Source organism: Xenopus laevis, chromosome 4L (assembly GCF_017654675.1).
Source record: "Xenopus laevis strain J_2021 chromosome 4L, Xenopus_laevis_v10.1, whole genome shotgun sequence".
Lineage (NCBI taxonomy): Eukaryota > Metazoa > Chordata > Amphibia > Anura > Pipidae > Xenopus > Xenopus laevis.
The window spans coordinates 52192032-52214052 of record NC_054377.1 but is presented as its reverse complement, the minus strand read 5'-3'; the positions used below and the strand labels follow the sequence as shown (position 1 = coordinate 52214052).

The window sequence follows — 22021 nt, the reverse complement described above, 5'->3', positions numbered from 1 at the left end:
TAAACCAATAAGTCAACAAAATAGAATCAGTTTCCCCAAGAGACATTTGTGTCTATTAAATAAAACCAGAAAATCATTCTCAGACAAGCCATATAAGGAGCTGAAATAGTTTGTATGTATTTATTTTAACATATACTTAAATTACTTGTTATTTACACTCTTCACTAAATCTAAAGGTGGCCATACTAGTGCAGATTTAAACTGTCGATTCAGCCTGTCCAGTCCAAGTGAGCAGCTTCTTTGACCCTGTAAGGGTCTCGCTGATTGAGCAGGTTTAAAAACCCTGTTATTACATTGTTATTACAGGCCAAACCATCAGCTCAAGGTGATACAGGTATGGGACCTGTTATCCAGAATGCTCAGGACCTGGGGTTTTCCGGATAACGGAGCTTTCAGTAATTTGGATTTTCTTACCTTAAAGGTATACTGTCATGGGAAAACATTTTTTTTCAAAACTAATCAGTTAATAGTGCTGCTCCAGCAGAATTCTGCACTGAAATCCATTTTTTTATATTCAATTTTAAAATCTGACATGGGGCTAGACATTTTGTCAATTTCCCAGCTGCCCCCAGTCATGTGACTTGTGCCTTTAGGAAAGAAATGCTTTCTGGCAGGCTGCTGTTTTTCCTTCTCAATGTAACTGAATGTGTCTCAGTGAGACATGGGTTTTTACTATTGAGTGCTGTTCTTAGATCTACCAGGCAGCTGTTATCTTGTGTTAGGGAGCTGCTATCTGGTTACCTTCCCATTGTTCTTTTGTTTGGCTGCTGGGGGGGAAAAGGGAGGGGGTGATATCACTCCAACTTGCAGTACAGCAGTAAAGAGTGATTGAAGTTTATCAGAGCACAAGTCACATGATTTGGGGCAGCTGGGAAATTAACAGAATGTCTAGCCCCATGTCAGATTTCAAAATTGAATATAAAAAAATCTGTTTGCTCTTTTGAGAAATGGATTTCAGAATTCTGCTGGAGCAGCACTATTAACTGATTTATTTTGAAAAAAATTTTTTTTCCCATGACAGTATCCCTTTAAGTCTATTAGAAAATCATGTAAACACTAAACCCAATAGGCTGGTTTTGCTTCCAATTAGGATTCATTATATCTTAGTTTGGATCAAGTACAAGGTACTGTTATATTATTACAGAGAAAAAGGAAATCATTTTTAAAAATGTGGATTCTTTGGATAAAATGGAGTCTACAGGAGATGGCCTTTTTGTAATTTGGAGCTGGGTCCGATACTTGTTTCACCCACCTCAAGATGGGCATATTGGGGAAATATTGCTAGATCAGCAGATCTTTCCATGTATGGCCAGCTTAACTCAATGAGGCCGACTCATCTAAAATTGGTGATATGTCTCTATCTTGTTTTACCTTTTTTTTCACCTGGTGTTTTTTGACAGTTGTATAATGCTTGTTTTGTGTGACCTTTGATGATTGTTATAAGAGTTTAACCTGTGGGGGAAAAACACTGTTTATAGTTAAAATTAAGCAGGGGAAAAACCTGACATTTTATAAATGGCCCTCCTGCCAATAGCTAAATTAAGAAATCTTCACACAGAATTGCGTTATAGAAGAATGCTGCTCCGTGCCTAAGAATTAACATATTTACCAGAGACGGCATTCCATAATTCCTTAATGTGTGCTGAATGATTCCCAAGCTCTGAATACTTGGCATGAGTATCCCACTGAGGCAACAGGAGATCCCTCTGCTTCTAATTAAGGCAGAGTCACTCAGTGCCATGAGCTCAGAGAAGCTGCTGGTGCTCTACACTCCTGGCAGACCCCTAGGACAGGCTGCACGCAAGTCTTTCCTGAGATCTATAATTTGTTAAGGCTGTGCCAAAGCAAGTTGATCAGAACCATATGTAATTGTTTAGCCACCCTCCTAGTATTCTTATTTTCCCGAGTTAAGGACCTTGCACTTTTGCCATTTGAGGTCAAACTCGACTTCATCAGTCATTGCGATGATTGTGTGTGGTTTTTTTTCACAGATCCATAACCCTGAGTTTTGGCTCATGGGGAATTGTCATTGCTGCTTTTCCCATGTAAAATGAGCAGAAACTAATCAATTTGATCACCATGAATTATTTTACAAAATGTTTGTGGTGCTGCTGTAAATCCAAGATTATCTACGACGGAAATAGGTAATTCTCCCCAAGTCTCGGCAAATAAGCACACCCTCAGATAGGCAGTTAAATGGCCTTTGCGTAGTCATTTTACCCTCCCCCTTTCACAGATTTCATTTTCTATGAGAAAGGAGCCTCACAATTTGGAAACGGTGTTTTGGGGCAACTGTTCCCCATACAGTGTCGGACTGGCCCACCAGGAAAACTCCCGGTGGGCCCAGGTGTCTGGGGGCCCTTGTGCTGCTAAATATTTGGGCTATTTCACAGCCATTTCCTATTTCTTTATTTTTTTGAGAACAAAGAGGCTAAATAGATGGAATAATAGATTATAGTATGTAAAGAATAGAGACTAGGAGAATAGAGGTTGAGTGAGGAGAAGACGGCTAATAGTACTGAGAGTTCTTTGGTGGGCCCCTGGTGTCCCAGTCCGACACTGTCCCCATACATCCCTTACTTACCACAATTGCACTCTGAGATGGTCCTCCGAGGTATATTAGGTTAAGGGCTGCTTATCTGACACATCTGTATAACCTCATCATTATTTATTTTGTGGCTCCTAAACATGTTTGCCCACATTCCATACAAAATCAATCTTTAAACAAAATTGCTACCACAATGATTTTTTTTGCTATTTATTCTTCCTCTATGGATGTATAATTGGACTTTCCATTCAAATACATACAGTGTGAAAATAAAGTAATACTGTTTTTAATGCAAAGAGGAGAAAAGGTTTTCCTTTACTTTAAGTCTAAGCAGAGCAATAAAGAAGCAGGAGTCAGGCAGCCTGCAGTGCTGGAGACTTGTTGGCAACTAAAAGAAAACAATCATTGTGCTTCATTGATTACAGTGAATTAAGCTAAGTTACAAGAAAGCAAATCTACATTTCAATATTTAAGTGTTCCTTAAAGGAGAACTAAACCTAAAAACGAATGTGGCTAAAAATGCCACATTTTATATACTGAATTTATTGCACCAGCCTTAAGTTTCAGCTTCTCAATAGCAGCAATGATCCAGGACTTCAAACTTGTCACAGGGGGTCACCATCTTGGAAAGTGTCTGTGACACTCACTTGCTCAGTGGGCTCTAAGCAGCTGTTGAGAAGCGAAGTTTAGGGGTCGTTACAAATTATCAAGCAGAAAATTAGGGTGGCCTGTAATATAAGCTGATGCTACAGGGCTGATTATTAAATTTTGATGCTAGGTGCACTTGTTTCTCTGCTGCTATGTAGAAATTATCTGTATTAATTACTAATCAGCCTTATATTGTGACATTTATATCCTATGTGTACTGTATATTGTGAGCTGGTCCCTAAGCTCAGTAAGTGACAGCAGCACAGAGCATGTGCAATGAATCAGCAGAAAAGATGTGGAGCTACTGGGGCATCTTTGGAGACACAGATCTTCCCTGCCAATGGGCTGTAGTTGCCTTGGGCTGGTACAGAAACCCAAAATATACAACATTGTATACAATATACAACATTGTATACAATTGTATACAACAATGTACAACATTTCTAGCCTACTTCTTTTGTTAGGCTTTAGTTCTCCTTTTAAAGAAGAACTTTGTGACACTTTGGAAAAATGAAATGCCACATGTGTTTTCATGCCGCCGATTCACTTTATTTCCAGTGGGAAAGCATTTAGAGGAGATATGTTGTGGGCGCTTAATTGATAAAGTTGGTAAAATATAAATCACACATGTGACATAAAACATTGCTTCTTAGAATTTTCCTCACAAGTGTACTACTATACACAGCTGAACTTGCAGGAAAAAAAGGATACAAAAATAAAAGCCTGTTGGAGGAGTCAGCGCATGGGGGGTATAAAAATATATATAGCTAACTCTTCATTAAGCTCTTAGGCTAAATACAAGGGATCAAGTTATACATAACTGTGTTTATTTCAGAGATATCACAAACATGCATGTTACGAATAAAGTCATCTCTAAATCTGTAATGCGCTGCTAAGAGTGATTGTAAAAAGATATGTCAGTACTAGGGAGTTATTATAAAAAACAACAACCTTCACACACACACACAACAGATCATTAATAAGCAACATGGATATACCAAAAGGAGTTGTGCAAATCAGAAGTAAACTAACATATATTAGACTACTGCTCAGCTTCATTAACTGACCTTTTTCCCCAGGCTAATAATGAATGTCACCTTATGCCTAACTGTAGGTCTGTGCCACTCAGCATAAAGTCTATGGGGTATATTTATCAAAGAGTGAAGTTAAAGATCGCCACAGTCTGCTAGAGAGAGATTCCGCCACTCTCCATTCATTTCTATGGGATTTTGAAAGGCGTATTTATCAAAGGATAAACTTCCACTTTCACCCATTGATAAATACTGTTTTACAAATCCAAGAGTGGTGGAATTTCACTCTAGTGGACTGTGGCGATCTATAACTTCACTCCTTGAGATATATATATATCTATATATATATATATATATATATATATATATATATATATATATATATATATATATATATATATATATATATATATATATATACCCCATTGTGTTCTCAGAAAGGCTGAATAACAAGCAGTTGCTGTAGCTAGAGACTGTACAGTCCTTTAAGTACTCTTTTTTTAAAGAGGAGGTAGGTGTAATATCTGTTAAATATTCTCTCTGAATGTAATTGGGACTGTCGTTTAACCAGATTTGTATACACTGGGGTCATTTCGTGGAGTTCATAGAAGAATGTATGATGTACTGGTCGTTGCAGCTGAAGTTCTCACATTGAGAGAGTGGGGGGGGGATTTAGCCAGGGTGATTATTACCAATATCTTAATGTCGAATTTGTCCCATATCCTAAAGCTTTCCTTCCAAGATGAGAGTCTTGAGGTCTGTGGTAGAGTTGACACATAATACAGTATGCGACACTCTCTTTTTCTCTACTACCGTTGCTATGGCTTCTCCAACCTCCAGATGACTAACATATCCAGGGCCGAGGCGTTCTGGTTTGGCCACCCCCATGTTGATCTTTATCTGGGGAATAAAGAAAACAAGAAAATATGAGAGTGTTTTATTTTTTTGTAAGTCTTGTTTAATCACAATGCTGTGGTTGCTTAAAGTGATTGGTCACCTTTGAATTAACTTTTAGTATGGTGTAGATAGAGGGTGATATGCTGAGACAATTTGCAATTGGTTTTCATTTTTTATTATTTATGGATTTAGTTATCTAGCTTTTTTATTCAGTAGCTCTCCAGTTTGAAGTGTCAGTAACCTGGTTGCTAGGGTCAAAGTTACCCTAGCAACCATGCATTGATTTGAATAAGAGACTGGAATATGAATAGGAGAGGCCTGAATAGAAAGATGAGTAATAAAAAAGAAGCAATAACATAACATATGTAGTTTTACAGAGCATTTCTTTTTTAGACAGGGTCAGTGACCCCCTATTTCAAATCTGGAAAAAGTCAGTAGAAGAAGGCAAATAATTCAAAACTATAAAAAATAAATAATGAAGGCCAATTGAAATGTTACTTAGATTTGGCCATTCTATAACATACTTAGGGGCAGATTTATCAAAGGTTGAATTTCGAAGTGAAATATACTTCGAAATTTGACCATCGAATGGCTTTACTTCGAATATCGAAGTCGAAGTTTTTTTTACCGAATTTGACCGTTTTGCAGTCGAAATAAAATTGTTCGATCGAATGATTAAATTCGATCGAAAAATTCGACGTCGACCTGCCAAGTTGCAGTTTTAGCCAATGGGGGATCTCCTAGAACCTATTTGGAGTCAATTGGTGGACTTTTAAAAATCAAAGGTTTTTTTTGGAAAAACAACAATTCAATCGAATACGCTATTACTTCGATTCCAGACTTGTGTAAAACTAATAAAGAATACTATAATTTAGGCATGTTTTTATTTTGTGGCAAAATTGTAATACTTCTGAATTAACAGAATTTGTGAACCATTTTCTTTTGTTGCCAGATCTTTAAACCCACACATTGTTTTCTTTTGCACACACCTCATTTAGTTTACATGGAACATCTGGATATTCCTCACGGACAACCTGGGAAAAGGCCAGGGCTCCTGCTGCACCCAAAGTTAGGAATCCTGTGCCTGGCATCAGCAGGCGTTCTCCAGCTCCCCCTTTGGTAGTGAGAGAGAAGGCTGGATGTTTAGTACAATATTAGCATGTGTAATTATAATCTGTTAATTTAATTTAAAAAAGCAACAGGTGTGACATTAACATGTTGAGATTCTGAGTTAACTACATGACAATTATTCGTCGGAAGGCATAATAATTAAGTGCTGATACTAGACTCCCTACCTTCAACATGCAGCTACCCCATTCTCAAACACCTTATTTTTAGATTTTTCTGGCCATTTATTTACTCTTAAATATCTTAGTGCAGAAAACTGGCTGTATAAGGATTATATAGGAATGTCCATACCTGTAATGAAGGTATAGGTGCCTTCTAGCTCATCCTTCACTAGAGGGAAGAAAGCTTTCCAGGCAGTGAATGTACTGAGCAGCAGGGTCTCCAGCACCTACAAACAGATTTGTTGTAAAAGACAAGTGATTCCTCTATAGCTGTAACTTGAACACAAGATTAATCAGAAAAAGTTTGTATTCATTCACACAACATTTATTTGAAAACTAGCATCTTTTAATGAATAATGCCAATATAAAGACACAAGTTCAACCGTGCAGCAAGACAACTGTAGCCATTGATTTCTAAAACGATTCAGGTATAATACTGCCCATTGTGCTTGTATCAGACATGCCTGCCTGCCCTCACCCTGGTATCTCGCATGGATCATACCTTTTGCAGTTCCTGCAATGACTGCATGTGTGGAGGGCCCCCCTGCCACCAGCTGAACCCCAGTGAGGACACCACATCTGTTACCTTTCCTACTCGACTGAGCAAAGTTGCTGCTGCCTCTTGTGCCCCTTCCTCAGAACCTGCATGACCCATACATAGAATTAAACATTCACAAAGGCAAATAAACAATAAAAGCAAACAGGTATAAAATATGTAACAAATCAGGTATATAGTGTGCTTCCCAAACCAAGTAGATCAATGCAAAACCTTTGTTGTACACCTATGCATGATAAAAAAAAATGCTAGCAAATAAGAATCCCATGTACATTGGTGCCCATGTTACTTAATAACAAGGTTAATCTTTCCCTGTGCTGCACCTCACCCACATCTCCAAGCAAAGTATAGAGATTGTCTTTGCATGAATCTGGCACAAAACTCTTCATCTTCTCCAGTCTTGATGTATCCCTTGAAATAACAGCCACTCGGAAGCCTGTGACAAGAACAGTGACAACTTATACAGACCCATAATAGTTATCATTTTCCACTCTCTTGAGTGATTCCCATCACCCCCACCAAAATATTTTCATACTGAATTATCTCCTCCCCCCCCCGTTCTATCAATAACTGCTTCATTTTTTACTTACCTTTCTGCAAAAGACATTTCACAATCCCTGAGCCCACAGTGCCAGCTCCTCCAAGAACCAAGACAAGCCTTTGTGAAGATGACATACTGTAAGTATGCTAGAGTTGCTACTAGAGAATAAAATGGTAAAAAAACAGGGCAGACACAGGCACGAGAGGCAGTTTAGAATATGTAGAAAGATATCTGCTCAGCTTCAAAAGAACCCAATATTAATAGAGCTTGCTCCCTCCCCACATTTTTCTCACCTCCCCCAAATCCAGACAAAATACCATCCTCTTCTTTTATCCACCCCCTAAATTGTCCCTAATGACTTAAACCACTTTGGGTGGAATTCAAATGTGACTGCAAGCTCTTTAGAAGAGAAGCTTTTTCTTGTTGCTATATTAAATACAGTTACAAGCAGAGAAATACGGCCACTGAGAAATGATATTCATAGATATATCTTATTGCACAGGCAGCTAGATATTAGATATAATCTTGTCCTATGGCTTAGCTGCTATTGTGCACCCTCTGCTGTCTGCTTTGTGCCCCATTTATCCACATTTTGTTCATCTTGGTAAACTATACAGCATAGCCTGACTGATCAGCTTTCCTTTGCTGTCTCTCATGTGTGTGTGTGTATGTATCAGTGGCAAACTATTTCTGACATAGCTTCATTAAGGGGTTAAAGAGGTCAGAAGAAAATCAGCTTATCCAAAACTAGAGCACCAGCCCAATTTACTGCCTCACAACACAAAATAAGGTCAAGACCCTCACGCTAAGCCTTCTTTGTACCACACTCTATGGGGCATATTTGTCAATATTTGAAAGAGGGAAATTGTAAAACTTATCAAGGTAAGAACTTAAAAAATCTTAGGCTGAGTGCAGACACAAAATATCACTATAAACGTGGTGATACAAGAGCCAATAAAAGCTGTAGACTGCTAATTGGACCATATGTACAGGGCCCTCTGGACAGCCGTCCAACTGATATCTGGTCAAAAATCAGCCAAATATCTATGGCTTTTGTCAAACTATAAACCCAAATCAGCCAGAGAGTCACTTCATTTGTTGGCCTCACTAGATGACAGGATCTCGAGGTGTATGGCCATTATAACAAAAATTAAAGTGACAGCAATGCTTAATTTAAAGTAGTTGATAACCAATCATTTGTACAATTGTATCAGCATAATAAAAAAAAGTCCTTTTATATAGTATACCAGAAAAAGTCAATCTTGGTGGCTGTGGTGATACCATCATGATACCATTTGGATACTGCATAAAGTTCAATTAAATTCCAAAAATCAACAAATGAAGAAAGGACATATGATGCAGATAGGGATTTTTGCAATCGGTCTTCATTATTATTTTTGGTGTTTTTTTTTATTTATTTAGCTTTTTGCTCAGAGGCTCTCTAGTCTGTAATTTCAGCAGCTATTTGGTTTCTAGGGTCTAATTTACCATAGTGAATAGGCAGTGATTTGAATAAGAGACTGGAATAGATATAGGGGAGGGCATAAATTGTAAGCAATAGCCTCACAGTGCAATCGTTTTTTGGCTGCCTGGGTCAGCGACCCCCCTAAAGAAGTAGAAAAAGGCAAACATTTCAAGAACTATGGAAAATTACAAGTGAAGACCAACTGAAATGTTGCCAAGAGTAAGACATTCTGTAATACAATGAATGTTAACTTAATGCTGAACTACCCCTTTTAATGCTAGTCCAGGGGTGTCCAAACAGTGGCCCAAGGGCCACATGCGGCCCAGGATGCATATGAATGCAGCCCAGCTTGAAATGCTTGGTTCCCGAGGAAATAGGAAGTGGGGGGACTCTGCCCATTGCCCAGTTAGTAATAATAATATAATAATACGTCTATTTATTATCCAGGTGTCCCATATTCCAGTGTATAGCTCCATCTGGTTATCCAACTGGCATTGTAGTTCTTTTCTGTGTATTTCCTTTACTTTTACAAATCAAAAGTGTTTGTGTATTTCATGTGTGTCCCCAGACAATTTTTCTTTTTCCAATGTGGCCCAGCAAGCCAAAAGTTTGGACACCCCTGTACTAGTCACTGTGCACATGGAGCTGATGTTGGACAGATATGCGTGTATTTTCTGGCCAAATTTTCTGGCCAAAATCTGTCCTGTGTGTACAGACACAAATGGTATTCAGGTCACTTACTTTTTACATGGGCTAGATCTGGCCAAATTGGTGGTGTGTGATAGGGGCCTCAGCGTAGGCTCATCCACAAAAGGGAAAGAGACATTTTCTCTATGTCCCATGCACCCTTGCTATGATAACAGCTGCAATCAGCTCATTTCAAAGAACGCAGACATTCAGGTATAAGGGATGTCAAGTGAGTGAAAGTTGTGGAATAGGAATGAGTGGTAAATACAAAGTACTTCAACTTCAGAAAGAAATTTATGACAATTTTATTATTTTCTGTTGGACTTTCATCAATAAGTCTTTAATACAATTGTCTGACCTTTATACATAATGTAATTATTCCATGTACTTGCCACATATCCCTATATAAATATATATATAAACATACACATAAATATATATATACTTATCACTGCCTTCTTCTAATCCACAGTAAAGACCAAAGTACAATAATCATTTATCAGCTCACCGAGGAGGAATATTATGTGCTGAAGCTATATACAACGTCCTGGGAACATCTCAGAGACTAGATATACATCACATTATGGCTTTACATTACCTATAGAAATATTACAGTATTTGGATCTTTTGCTTTTCAGCCGCCCAAACACCTGAGGATTCCAGCAGAGCAGCCAAATTACAGCGCTCACTCATTTGTCACCTACGCGTCAGCCTTTACAGCTCGCCGTCCAATCAGAAAAGGAGGAGGGGCTTAACGAGGAAGTGGATGAAGCGGCAAAGAATCTGGTGGCGGGTGAGTAAAGTTTGGGAAGGTGTGGGGGGTGAGCTTTTGTATATTATAAATACCGGGGACGTACACGTTTGGGAAGGTTGGTGTCATGTAGAGAGTCGCCAAAGCTTTTTCTGGCATTCAGTCACGCATTGGTAGCAGACAGCATTGTTCGCTGGGAGTCCCCGCGTTACTGGGAAGCTGTAGGTCGGTACTAATAGGTTTCACCTTGGCAATAACCCATGGCCTTTTTATTATTCTCCTGGAGCTGACTGTATGAAGTATTGGTTACTGATCAGGTCTAACTTTGCCCGGTTTTAGTAAATGAGCCTCAGTAAATCAATGGACCTGCTGGTGTTGTTCAGCTTGTACCGTCCTGGGGATATATTTATCAAAGAGTGAAGTTAAAGGAGAAATCAACCTGTTCTGAAAAAAACCCGTACCCCCCCACCCCAGGTAGACCCTCCTCCCCCCAGGCTAACTACCCCCCCCCCTTGGGAGATGCCTATAGTCCATACTCACCCCTCGCCGCAGATTCTTCCATTGAAGTTCCACGCGTCCATCTTCTGCGTCCTCTGTAAACTGACAGAGACATTGGCAATTTCCGTGTAATTCCGCGCATGCGGCAAACTGCTCCAACTGCGCATGCGCAGAAATACCGATCTCCCAGTCAGCTTACAGAGGACGCAGAAGATGGACGCGTGGAACTTCAATAGAAGAATCTGCGGTGAGGGGTTAGTATGGTGTATGGGGCATCTGCCTGGGGGGAGGAGGGCGGGTGGTCTACCTGGGGTGGGGGGTACGGGTTTTTTTCAGAACAGGATGAATTCTCCTTTAAAGATCACCACAGTCCGGTAGATTGAAATACCAACTCTACATTCATTTCTATGGGATTTTAAAGGCGTATTTATCAAAGGGTTAAAGTTTACCATTTGATAAATATGCCTTTAAAAATCCCATGGAAATTAATGGAGAGGCAGTATTTCACTCTTTGATAAATATACCCCCTGGAATCCAGTGGAAGGATACTAGAAGTAACTGGCCCTCCTAAACTCTAGGACAAATGCATGTTTTATGAGATGGTTTAATAACCACTGCCTCACTGGGTCCTCCACATATCTTAGGGTTTACTTTCACTATAGTTATGGCTGCCCCTACCAGAATCCTTGCTGCAATTTCTTAGAATGTGTTCGGTATTTGGGTGCAATCCTAAAAATGTTGATTTGGTGGATCTCTAATTGAAATCACTGTGTGAAACCATTTTAGGCACAAAACAAAAACTGTGGTACCGTGTTAGCCAGTAGCAAAAATAACAAATAAAAAAGGATGAACCATCACAGACATAAAATCAACACCAAATCATGTGATACACCAGTGGGGCAACAGTTCTGCAGTCAAAATCACAGTCTTCAGGACATGCAGGTCTTAATTCTAAAAGGGAACTTTAAAACTGAACGGGAAAGGAAGATTTATGAATTCAAATGTATTGTGTTATTTAAAGGACCAGTAACATCAAAAAAAATTTTTTCAAAATTCGTTCCTATACAACTAAAAAAAACACAAATTAAACTTTAAAATAGCAAAGCCTTTATTAAGAAATAACTTTCAGAAACTCCACTTCCTGTCCTCTTCAGAAAGGGCGACCATCCAGCGGCGATCGATTTCTCCTCCCTGGCTTGCCTGTCCCTCGCTCCTCCAGCTCATGCCGCTCTCAAACGTGGCCACACTGACACTGCGGGTCTGGGACTGAGCCAACAGCCTCTCCTCCCGGCCCGGGCTGAACCTGTCGCTGCCCAGCTCCTCCTCCACCACCTCCGGCTCCAGCCCGCAGTACTGGAAGAATGATTCGAACTTGGAGAAGAAGCGGGAGCTGATGTCGGACTGGGATCAGTGCAGGCAGCTTCTGGAGCAGGAGTCCGCTCTTTCCTTCCCCAGGAAAAGCCTTTCCGAGGGGCAGGGGATGCTGTCGTCATGGGGCTGTGGGATGACACCTCCGGGGGGATTTTCTTTTCGAAACAGTCTCCGCACTTATCCCACCCCGGCCGGCTCTGGTTGCTGTTGCCCTTCACCTCGGTTCTTGAGCCTGTAGAGTCTCTTACTGCTGCCCCTGCACACCGGCACTGTGCCCTCCTGGCCCAATCTCCCTCTTGCTGGCTGCCCCGGGAACTGCCGCTGCTCCTGTCAAGCTCCCTCGGGGGTCCCCAGCTGCCCCGTGCGCTGCTACCGCCGCCCCCATAAACAGACTGCCCCCTGGAAACTTTTCTCCCAACTTCTTTACGTGTCCGACCCTTGCGCTGTTCCTGCTCCACTTCGGTCACTGAGCTCTTCTCTGGTGGGGTCGCTGCGGGGACTGAGCAGGAAATAGGCCCAGGGAAAGTCTGCGTACCCCTTGTCTGCCAGACACTGGCATGAAAAATGATTGTGCACGCTGTGATCGGATATCTGACCCGGGGACTGCGAGGATGCACGGTGCCGGTGCGAGGATTAGACAACAGTTTTAGTCAAATTGCCATGGTAACCCAGACAACTGCATCAGGCATTGGCACCGATATCCGATCACAGCGTGCACAATAATTTTTCATGCCAGTGTCTGGCAGACAAGGGGTGCGCAGACTTTCCCTGGCCTATTCTCTGCTCAGTCCCCGCAGCGACCCCACCAGAGAAACGCTCAATGACCGCAGTGGAGCAGAAACATCGCTGGGGTTGGACACGCAAGGAAGTTGGGAGAAAAGTTTCATGGGGGCGGCCGCGGTAGCAGTGCACGGGGCAGCCGGAAACCCCCGAGGGAGCTCGACAGCAGCAGCAGTTCCCAGGGCAGCCAGCAAGAGGGGAGACTGGGCCAGGAGGGCACGGTGCCGGTGTGCAGGGACAGCAGTAAGAGACTCTACCGGCTCAAGAACCGAGGTGAAGGGCAGCAGTAGCCAGAGCCTGCCGGGGTGGGATTAGTGCGGAGACTGTTTCTAAACAAAAGCCCCCCGGAGGTGTCATCCCGCAGCCCCATGACGACAGCATTCCCTGCCCCTCGGAAAGGCTTTTCCCGGGGAAGGAAAGAGCGGACTCCTGCTCCAGAAGCTTCCTGCACCGATCCCAGTCCGACATCAGCTCCCGCTCGAATCGTTCTTCCAGTACTGCGGGCTGGAGCCGGAGGTGGTGGAGGAGCTGGGCAGCCACAGGTTGAGCCCGGGCCAGGAGAAGAGGCTGTTGGCACAGTCCCAGACCCGCAGTGTCAGTGTGGCCACGTCTGAGTGCAGCATGAGCTGGAGGAGTGAGGGAGTGGCAAGCCAGGGAGGAGAAATCGAGCGCCACTGGATGGATGGTCGCCCTTTCGCTTTTTCTGAAGAGGACAGGAAGTGGAGTTTCTGTAAATTATTTCTTAATAAAGGCTTTAATATTTTAAAGTTTAATTTGTGTTGGTGTTTTTTTAAAATATTTTTTAAAATATTTTTTGATGTTACTGTTCCTTTAACACATTAAGTCAGGGCCTTAATTTAGGGTCAGGTTTCATGTCACACTATGTGACCTGACTGAATCCAGACTCCTAGACTATTTACAACCCACCCTAATTCATTGTATTATCTCTACATTTGATCTCTATCTATCTGACACTTCCTAATTTATTGCCCATGAATACCTCTCACTAATCTAACAGAATATATGCTGTGCCTTTCTAATTTTTATTTGTATTTTGCCTGACGAAGGGGCCTTGGTGCTCCAAAAGCTTGCAATGTATTTTTTTTATTGTTAGCCAATATTGGTATCACTTTTACAATACTTTTTTTATTTGTTATTGAAACCATTTTAAAACTAACTGGTTATCAACAAACCCCTTACCTCAATTAGACCTTCTGTTTATGTAACTTGACATTCGGGCCCAGACTGCCAATCTGTGGGGTTCTAACAAATGCCAGAGGGGCTGTAAATTACTATCACTATTTATTTGGCTGATGGGGGCCTGTTTGGGTCGCTGTGTACTTGGAAGGTCGGGGTTTATTTTTACGCCCAGTCCTCTTGACACTGACGTGAGAGCTGGGCAGGCAATTTTTTTTATCTTTAGTAAAGACTGATTTCTTTGCTTTGGCTCTTTAACAAGGGGGGGGTCGTAACGTAGCATTTGATCACACCTGAATCTTGCTTAAAGTGCTGGAATTTGGCTACATTATAAACCATCTCTTCACTTTAGTGCTTCTCTAAAAATGATTTGAGACTGTAACATGAGTGCAACCAAACAAAAACATCATGAAAAATAAAGGGAAACTATCATAAAAATGAAAACTTGATATAAACATCATCCCATGCAAATAAGTAACTTTCTGTGTATTATTAACTAAAAATGCAATACAGTTTCTGAAATAATCAATCCTCTCAGTAGTCTAATTGAAGTCGAATTTAATCATTGGTGCATGCACAGATTTCCAACAAAAAGTATTGTAGAAATGATACCTATATTGGCTAACAAAAAAATATGTTAACCAATATAGGTATAATTTCAACAATACTTTTTGTATTTGTTTGTTTTTTATCTGTTATTTTTGCTACTGGCTAACACAGTACCACAGTTTTTGTTTTGTGCTTTTTGTTTCAGAAACTGTATAGAATTTTAAATTGATTATATTTAGGATGTTTCTTATTTCTACAACAAAATACATTTCCACATTTTTGCTAGGGGAAAACAGTTATGTTAAGAAAACATTATGTTGGTTTACCATTTGCTTTCCTACTCCATGTTTAGGATGGACGAGGACAATCTCCTAGCACAATACCAGAATTGGCTGGTCACTTCCTGTGAAGGTGGAGTAACTACACCATGCAGTATTACACGGCTACTCACGGATCATTTGCTGGAGGAGCCAGAGTTACATGGTGCCCTGCGAAGTGATGCCTTTTCTCTGATTGCCTGTAGCATACGACAGAAAAAGGGGTTGCACTCTGCTTTACAGGATCTTGCTGATGCCTTCAATTTACTTGAACAGGCCTGTCTGCATCTTTATTTTACACCATGGAGAACAGAATTTCATACCATAAAAGTGAGACTTTCTTTAATTTATATTTTATGCCAGAACCTTATTGATGTGCTCTATGCTTGATACATTTTTTTGGCAATGCGGATGGTTGCCTTGCCAAATTGCCACTGACCACAATCACATCTATATGACAATGCACATCATATAAATGATGCAAAACTGCCAGGGTCACTGTTATACAAGATGAATCCCTCAATACTTTGTTTTGAACAATCGTCAGGGCAAAACAGGTGGTTTCACTGTTATACAAGTTAACGCCCACTATTTTTTTTTTTTTAAGTGTACTTGTGATGTTAATGTTTCTTGGATACCTGGCAAGGAATCACTATAAAAACCACATATAATAGTAGACAGACCCTTAGCCACCTTTATTTCATGCAACAGATGTGACAAGTAAAGACAATGGTTTGTCAAATAAACCTTCCCTGAAGGGAAATTTGCTGCCCCCTACTGAAATTTTGATTGTCTTTACATCTGACATCCATGGCAATAAAGGTTTAATTAATGGCCTCTTTACCGATTATTGTGTTCAGAATAGCATAACTGGAGATGTAATTTAAGGTGTAATAAGGCCACCTGCCTCAGGGCCTGTCCATGGCAGAGCAAAATTTGACTTTTTCACGTTCAATCATAATATTTATATACAAAACCAGCTCTAACCCGTTCAAGTTCCAATCTTACTCTACTGCATATAGGCACAATCCAGACCAACTGCAAGGGATCTCTGGGACAGGAAAGTAGATGCTCACCATCATGGACTGCTGCACTTTTCAGCAAAGAAGAACGCTGGCCTGGGGCCAGAATTTAGCATTTATAATCACTTGCCCCCACCCCCAGTTAACACTCTCCTCCTCCTTTAATGCATATTTTCAGTTGAAGGTTAGTGAGTAAAACATATATAATTGAAACAGGTGAAAAGAAGTTTACAGAATATCAGAAGAATATGTATAGTTTGGAATGGGAGGGCATAAGCTAAAAATGAAGGCTAGAGTAAAAATGGAAGGGGGAGAATAAGATAGAAAAGTGGGAAGGGTTAAAAAAAAGGGACATGGAAAGCAAAATAAGACTATGGATATATGGGTCTCGCTATCTAGGAAATATGACAAGGACTCAAATTGTCTATTGTGTTAAGTAGAATTTAGCTCAGTTATGGAAGGCTCACAGAACCCTACCAAAAAACTTGAATGTATTTTCAAATCATATTAAAGGTATGTTTATCAAATATTGCTTAATTTTAGCTACAAATTGGTTTTTTTTTCCTTCCAACTGTATATTGTTTACATGCAAATAGAGATTAAAACATGCTTGTATATATTTTTTTAAGTGGATAAATGTACCACCACCTGGTTTATATTTTTTGGTTGAGATGATGCTCACCTTTTATTATAACTAGTTCCTTTTTTTGTAATATCTCCATTTTTCTACTGCAGACATACTCTGGACTGTATGTGCATGTTCTGGAAGCAGCTTTTCCTAAGGATTCAATCGGCAGGGTTCTTCAGCGGTTGGGCTACAAACAGGAAGAGGATGGGCAGAGTTTTGTTATGGCAGAGCTGCCCCCAAGAGAGACCTTGGCTGCAATTGCACTTGGTTTTCTGGCTGCTCACTTGGAGTGTTGCATTTTGTTAGATATCCTGTCAAAGATGAGTTCAGGTGAAGTGACAGGGATTGAATTAATTGGAGAAAGGAGAAGCTCCTGTGGAGTAGCATCCTGTGTAAGGAAGCTACAGAAGTTGTCAACATTACCAATTGCCAAAAGTCCCAGCTGTGCAGAGACCTGGAGCAGTAGAGACGGGCTTAATTTGTCCCAACCACAATTCAATGATTTGTATCAAAAGCCTTTTAGCCAACACACAAGGGGTCAGTGTAAGGAAAAGATGAAAACCCTCCCACTAGTGGATGAACCTGGGAATGTGCCTACATTCATCGAGACCAAGACATACACAGCTGGAATCCATTTGGAATTTAGTTTACATGACTGTGTGTTCTCTGACCTCTCACTCGAATTTAGATGCTCACAGTGTCAAATGCAACATAGTGCTAAGTGCTCCGTGACTGGAGAGTGTATGTCAGCAGGGCATAATATTTCTCAGTTATCAGTGTCTGAGAAGCATGAGGTAGTAAAGGAAGCAGAAAAGAATAAATATAACCAGCATTCTTGTCTACAGCCTGGCAATCTGCCTCATTACCGCTGTTCCTTATGCAAGCATTTGCACTACATAAATTGTGAGGAGGTTGCACTTTGTCGTGCACAGGGACACCCGGCAACCATGATAATGTTGGAGAAGGATCAGAGGCTGTGGCTACAGAAGAGTGCAATGGACCTACATTTAATTCTCCTGAATATTGTCAAGCAGACAGGAGAGGAAAACAAAAACTAAGCTAAGTTTGTAAAATTAGGAGAATAAAGATTTGCAGTGTGATAAAACAATTTGTGTCAACAGAGCAATAGCACATTTATCAGCTTTCTGCATATGCTGATCGTAACTAAGTTCTGGAAGCAACATAGCGGGTGATCATCTCTTTATATCTCACTTAAAGGAAAACTATACCCCCCAAACAATGTAGGTCTCTATTAAAAGATACTGAGTAAAACAGCTCATGTGTAAAACCCTGCTTCATGTAAATGAACCATTATCATAATAATATACTTGTTTAGTAGTATGTGCCATTGGGTAATCATAAATAGAAAATTGCCATTTTAAAAAATAAGGGCCGCCCTCTGAGATCGTAAGATTCACTCTGCACACATACAAACCACATGTAAGGTCACATGAGCCAATTAACAGACAGTTCTGCCTTTTGCTTCCTCACTTCTTCCTGTTACAGTTAATGTTGTAGTATTTTTCCTTGTCAGGTGATCTCTGAGGCAGCACAGATAGAGTCACGAAATGGTGGTTCAAGGCAAGAGATGTAAAAGGGCAATATTTATGTAAATATATATTCCAGTTTGGTAAGATTCTTTAATATGTCATTCAATTTGATATAAACTATCTGTTGCTTAAGTATTCATTTTGGGGTATAGTTTTCTTTTAAATATTTATTTTACCATGTAGTTATTTAAACACCTTAAAGGAGACGTAAAGTGCAAAATAAAGTGACCTGCTCATCACAACAGCTACCCTTCCCTCCTGAAACATTACATTAAGGGGGTAGTTAACTTTTAAATTCACTTTAATATGATGCAGGCAATAATATTCTTAGACAATCTGCAATTAGTCTTTTAATTTTATGCCAATCTAATTCTGACTTATAAAACCCTTTCTGAGACCATTTATCAGTCTTTGGACTGCATATGGTGCTTTCTGATTCATTTTCTCTAATCAGTCCCAACTCCCAAGGTGCCTCTATTTATTTTGTTGTGAACATTTCAAAAACAATGTGCTGCTCACAAGATTGGATGCATCATGTATTTGGAATGTTTGACATAAGCTGCAATCAGTAAACATTTTAAGTCCTTTTGTTTTGCAAACATATGAGGTTCCTGTGAAACAAACAAATGCTGATCAGAAAACCCTGTTACAGTGATTATCCCCTAATACAGCCAAAACTTGATCTGATCAGCTGCTACCCCCGCTGTGCATTACAACCCTGTGGGTTGTCTTCAGCCTACAGGGTACTCCAGGTAAATGGCAATTTCAGGAGAAAACGTTGGCTTTTCAGTTTATACCAATAGAGGTTGAGTAAACATTAGCTTGTTATAGAAGTATCAGATATGCAACTTTCCAGTCTAGATTTCCTGCATATGGCTAGCCTTGGCATCTAGCCGATTAAAAGGTTCATGTTACGAGTGTTGATAGTGAAGAAATCTAAAAGGAAAGTAGCTTTGTTTTTGCTAGCATTCTATTACGCAATTATTAAACAGAAACCATCTTATGGAACAAAAGCTCCCTCTCCTGGCCATATTTTGCTTAACTGTGACTATATAGGAACGAGCACCAGTTATAATGTTTTTTGTTTTTTTTCATATTCATATTAACACAACCCCATAGTGAGTGAGCAATGTAAATAAAAAGGTTGTATAAATAAATCATAAATGCATAGACCATATAACTAAGACTATGTAGCATATTTACAATCTCACGTAATACAATTTAGTATAACAATTATTTTTCTAGGCTTGAATGCTTCAGTCTATGGATCCCAATTTATTATTTTTTATTTTTATTACATATGAAATAATTCTATTTTTCACCTGCACTATTCCATTCAAATATTTTTTAAGTTCACAAATCTCATCTGGTTATGGTTGTGACTTGAGAGCAGCAATGTAATTGCTTTCATACTCTGTGGCACACAGTATATTAATTGTAACTCATCCTTTTACCAAAAGAACAAGACGCTTCAAAGATCTGTATTACAATTAGGGAGGCACCGAACCCTGGATTCCATTTGGGATTCCACCAAATCGGAGCTATTTTTGAGGCATGTGCATGTTTAGGTGCGCACAGGTTTTATTGCCTGTGCAATGGCTTTTTAGGTGAGATGAAGGTTTGGAGTTGGTTTGGTATTCGGCCGAATCCCTATAACCCTAGATTTAGGCCTTCGGCGAACCCTAAACAGCAGGGTTTGATGCATCCCTAATTACCATGGGTCTTGGTTTAACATATTCTAATTCTACACATTCTATTTAAGACATCAATTTGCCTTTCAATTAGTCATACATATCTCTAATAAAAAGCCCCCTTGTATAGGCTACCCAGTCTGTCTCTTGCTATGTTAGCCTATGAGGGATGGTGGTGCTTCCCCTACACAGCTTTCTGTTATGGTGGGAATTCTTCCCTTTCTTATTATTGTAGTTTCCAGAATCTTAACTAATGAACAGTAACACTGAAAATTCCAATGAGAGGGGAACGTATCTAGGTAAGTTGGAGAATATTATCTGAGGTTGACTCATTCTGTCCACCTATACAGTACTTCACTTCAGAGACCACTTTCCTAGCATATTTATGTTTCTGTTTAGCAGAGCTACCCACTGACTCTACTCATATGCGTTTTTTTTACTCCCAAAAAAACTTTTATGTCAGAAAGGCTGCAGACATCACCAAATTCATTCCTGGACCTCTCCCATTGACTTATACAGCAATTTGGCAGGTTTTAGGTGGCGAAAAGTCAAATTCGAGTTCTTAAAGGGCCAGAGTATGAGAAATCTCAAAATCAATTATTTTAAAATTTCTAATCGAATTTGGATAACTCCCTAGTCGAATTTGACAGTTTTAGCCATAAAAAAAACCTTGAAAATGTGAAATTCGACCCTTGATAAATCTGCCCCTAAATGTTGCAAACTACAACAGTTAAGAATCTGCTCCGGAATTACTGAGCTGCTGACTGAACCTCCAGAGACAGGAACATTAAACTTAAATTTTGGTAAAATGGCGAAACATAGAAGATTGAAAGCAATTGAAAAAAGTCTGATAAACAATTCGAAACAACTCGACTGAAAAAAGTATTTTAAAGTGAACAACCCCTTTAAAGACTTATTTCCCCAGATAAGACAGGAAGAATGGCTTAATAATTAATTTGGAATATCTGTCCTATAGGCAGACACAGAAGATTAAACCTTCAGGTTCCGCCTGTAGATCTTAAAGGAACAGTAATGTCAAAAAATAAGTGTTTTAAAGTAATGAAAATATAATGCAGTGTTGCCCTGCACTGGTAAAACTGCTGTGTTTGCTACTACTATAGTTTATATAAATAAGCTGCTGTTTAGCAATGGGGGCAACCATTCAAAGGAGAAAAGGCTCAGGTTACACAGCAGATAACAGATAAGCTCTGTCTGTCTAATGGTGTTATCTGTTATCCACTATTTAACCTGTGCCATATAGCCGTTTTTCAATTTCCACCATTGCTCCACAGCAGCTTGTTTATATGAACTATAGTAGTGTTTCTGAAGTAAACAGATCCGTTTTACCAGTGCAGGGCAACACTACATGATATTTCATTACTTTAAAACACAAATTTTTTGGTGTTACTGTTCCTGGAAGTACAACGATGGCATATAAGCAGAACAAATGTGAAGCAAGAAAGAAAGAATATAGCACAGTGCAGGGAGGATTTGAGTAAATGAGAGAACTGTATGATGTACTGTACAGAGAAAACTTTGAAGTACAGAATAACAGAACTAAACCATGGGGCACAAGTGGATATATTGTGGGAAGAAGAATTGAGAAGACAGAAGAGGAACCAGTACATAATTACAGTTGAAGTAAGAACTAAATGAATCTGTAGGAAGCAATTTCTCCAGAAGGTATGTATTGTGGTGACAGGAAAATTATTGTATTCTAAGTGATATTTGTTGCTACTCAAACAATGAGGTGTTATTTTAGTTCACATTTGAGTTAACTTTCAGTTTGATGTAGAGTGATATTCTGAGACAATGTGCCATTTGTTTTCATGTTTTATTATTTGTGGTTTTTGAGTTATTTAGCTCTCCAGTTTGCATTTTCAGCAACCCAGTTGCTAGGGTGCACATTACCCTAGCAACCATGCAGTGATTTGAATAAGAGACTGGAAAATTAATAGGAGAGGACCCGAATAGAAAGATGAGTAATAAAAAGTAGCAATAATAA

The 22021-nt window shown here is 39.8% G+C and overlaps 2 protein-coding genes and 1 pseudogene across 3 annotated transcripts; 1 reads left to right on the top strand and 2 right to left on the bottom strand.

The window, feature by feature from the left end:
* Positions 1–4619: 4619 nt before the first annotated feature.
* Positions 4620–7948, bottom strand: LOC108704828. Its single transcript, XM_018241511.2, has 6 exons — positions 7560–7948; positions 7298–7405; positions 6916–7055; positions 6544–6640; positions 6114–6238; positions 4620–5127 (listed from the first exon to the last, which is right to left on the bottom strand). Exons 1-6 carry the CDS (start codon positions 7642–7644, stop codon positions 4951–4953), a joined length of 732 nt encoding a protein of 243 aa, XP_018097000.1. The 5' UTR covers positions 7645–7948; the 3' UTR covers positions 4620–4950.
* Positions 7949–10305: 2357 nt separating this feature from the next.
* On the top strand, positions 10306–17883 carry spata2l.L (spermatogenesis associated 2-like L homeolog). Of its 2 annotated transcripts, none has more exons than XM_018241493.2 (3): positions 10306–10455; positions 15161–15455; positions 16883–17883. In XM_018241493.2, exons 2-3 carry the CDS (start codon positions 15162–15164, stop codon positions 17831–17833), a joined length of 1245 nt encoding a protein of 414 aa, XP_018096982.1. In that variant the 5' UTR covers positions 10306–10455; position 15161; the 3' UTR covers positions 17834–17883. The 2 variants fall into 2 exon arrangements, with proteins under 2 accessions (XP_018096982.1, XP_018096983.1); XM_018241494.2 differs by lacking the exon at positions 10306–10455 and adding an exon at positions 10486–10638.
* On the bottom strand, positions 10749–13432 carry LOC108704826 (annotated as a pseudogene).
* Positions 17884–22021: the final 4138 nt, after the last annotated feature.

What these genes read in the sequence shown, in the direction of transcription:
- LOC108704828 (XM_018241511.2), bottom strand. Translation starts at nt 7,644, where the DNA reads ATGTCATCTTCACAAAGGCTTGTCTTGGTTCTTGGAGGAGCTGGCACT. An exon ending in CATTGCAGGAACTGCAAAAG is followed by an intron (nt 6,641 to 6,915) that starts GTATGATCCATG and finishes ATCTGTTTGTAG; the next exon opens with GTGCTGGAGACCCTGCTGCT. An exon ending in TTCCATGTAAACTAAATGAG is followed by an intron (nt 5,128 to 6,113) that starts GTGTGTGCAAAA and finishes TTTATTCCCCAG; the next exon opens with ATAAAGATCAACATGGGGGT.
- spata2l.L (XM_018241493.2), top strand. Translation starts at nt 15,162, where the DNA reads ATGGACGAGGACAATCTCCTAGCACAATACCAGAATTGGCTGGTCACT. An exon ending in CAGAATTTCATACCATAAAA is followed by an intron (nt 15,456 to 16,882) that starts GTGAGACTTTCT and finishes TTTCTACTGCAG; the next exon opens with ACATACTCTGGACTGTATGT.